Here is a 1,888-nt window from a genome sequence, read left to right as displayed (position 1 = left end):
TTCAATTTTTCTCTACTCCATTTGTAGGTGATTATTCTTCAAGTCATGGAGAGAGGCAATCACACAGTGACTCAATTCATGTTGTTGGGCTTCACAACAGATCCAGTGATGCAGCTGATTCTGTTTGTAGTGTTCCTTGGTGTGTATTCTGTGACGTTGTTGGGAAATACCACCCTGATATTGTTGATATGTACTGATTCCCGGCTCCACACACCCATGTATTTCTTCATTGGAAATCTGTCTTTTCTGGATCTCTGGTATTCCTCTGTCTACACCCCGAAGATTCTAATGACCTGTATCTCTGAAGACAAAAGCATCTCCTTTGCTGGTTGCCTGGCCCAGTTCTTCTTCTCTGCTGGACTGGGCTATAGTGAGTGTTATCTGCTGGCCACCATGGCTTATGACCGCTATGTGGCCATTTCCAACCCCTTGCTTTATGCTCAAGCCATGTCAAGGAGCTCGTGCATATGTTTGGTTATATTTTCCTATACTGGTGGTTTTGTCAATGCAATCATACTAACCAGCAACACATTCACATTGGATTTTTGTGGTGACAACGTCATTGATGACTTTTTCTGTGATGTCCCACCCCTGGTGAAGTTGGCATGTGATGTGAAGGAGAGCTACCAGGCTGTGCTGTACTTCCTTCTGGCCTCCAATGTCATTACCCCCACTGTGCTCATACTGGCCTCCTATGTTTTCATCATCGCTGCCATCTCAAGGATCCGCTCCACACAGGGTCGCCTCAAAGCCTTCTCCACATGCTCTTCTCACTTGATCTCTGTTACCTTATACTATGGTTCTGTTCTCTACATCTACTCTCGGCCAAGTTCCAGCTATTCCCTTGAGAGAGACAAAATGATTTCTACCTTTTATACTGTGTTGTTTCCCATGTTGAATCCCATGATCTATAGTCTGAGGAATAAAGATGTGAAAGAATCTCTGAAAAAACTCCTCAAGTTGTTCCAACTCACAGTGTAATTCAATAAATTTGTCAAATTACTGCTAATTGATAACAATCTGCTTCAGGGAAGGTTGACAAACTGGACTTAAAAAAATAATAAAACCTTTTTTTTTTTTCTATTAAGAAATATTTAATAGGGATGGGCCGGCGGGTGGCATGGTGATTAAGGTGCAAGTACTCCCGCATGGCTGCCCAGGTTCTATTCCTGGACCTAACGACTTGCTTTCTCATTTTCCCTCTTTCTCTCTTTGTTTCAATTAGAAAATAGTAATAGTGGGTGAAGTTAAGTGAATAATTCTTTAAAACACATTCAATAAGGAAAATTTTGTTTCTTTGTATTACAGTAATTCTTTATTGATTGTACTATAATATACATTATATAATGTAGAATTATAGATTCAATTGAGCATCCATATAGTATGTTTAAAAACTATCTGGGTTTAATATAAAACATGAAAGCATGTAATATTTCTAATATTCTGAAGAATTCATTTTTTCCCATTCTATTTCCTAACATTGCCCCAATTTTTCCCCTATACAACATGTGATAATAATAATTATGAGGATATGAAGAAAACATAATGTGGATCATAAACATTTTGAGAATATACCCCAAAACCCTCTAGTTAAATAGTAACAGAGCTTTTTCCAGTGACAGAAGAATAAAAAAATGCTAAGATGTGTACTTTATTTTAGACTATGTGCACACAAATGAGGGACAGAGATGAGTACTCTCATTCCACAGAAACTGGTTATGCCACAAATTCTTTCTTTTGGACCTGGTGGATATCGGGCAATTATGCATATATACAGCATGGTTCTGATTCACCTCACCAAGGGTTAAAACCTGGGTAACGCTGTGGGATCCAGTTTCTCATGAGCAGTGTATTACTACCACACTATGGAGCCAATTCAATGAATAAG

At 38.8% G+C, this 1,888-nt stretch overlaps 1 protein-coding gene across 1 annotated transcript; it reads left to right on the top strand.

Moving 5' to 3' along the window:
* The first annotated feature begins 45 nt into the window (after positions 1-45).
* LOC102471763 (olfactory receptor 1013) lies at positions 46-981 on the top strand. Its single transcript, XM_006158372.1, has one exon. The coding sequence runs from the start codon at positions 46-48 to the stop codon at positions 979-981; it is 936 nt and encodes a 311-aa protein (XP_006158434.1).
* The last annotated feature ends 907 nt before the right edge of the window (positions 982-1,888 follow it).

This window comes from Tupaia chinensis, unplaced genomic scaffold (assembly GCF_000334495.1).
Source record: "Tupaia chinensis unplaced genomic scaffold, TupChi_1.0 Scaffold000586_1, whole genome shotgun sequence".
NCBI classification, from domain to species: Eukaryota; Metazoa; Chordata; class Mammalia; order Scandentia; family Tupaiidae; genus Tupaia; species Tupaia belangeri.
This window is presented reverse-complemented; position numbering and strand designations above follow the sequence as displayed.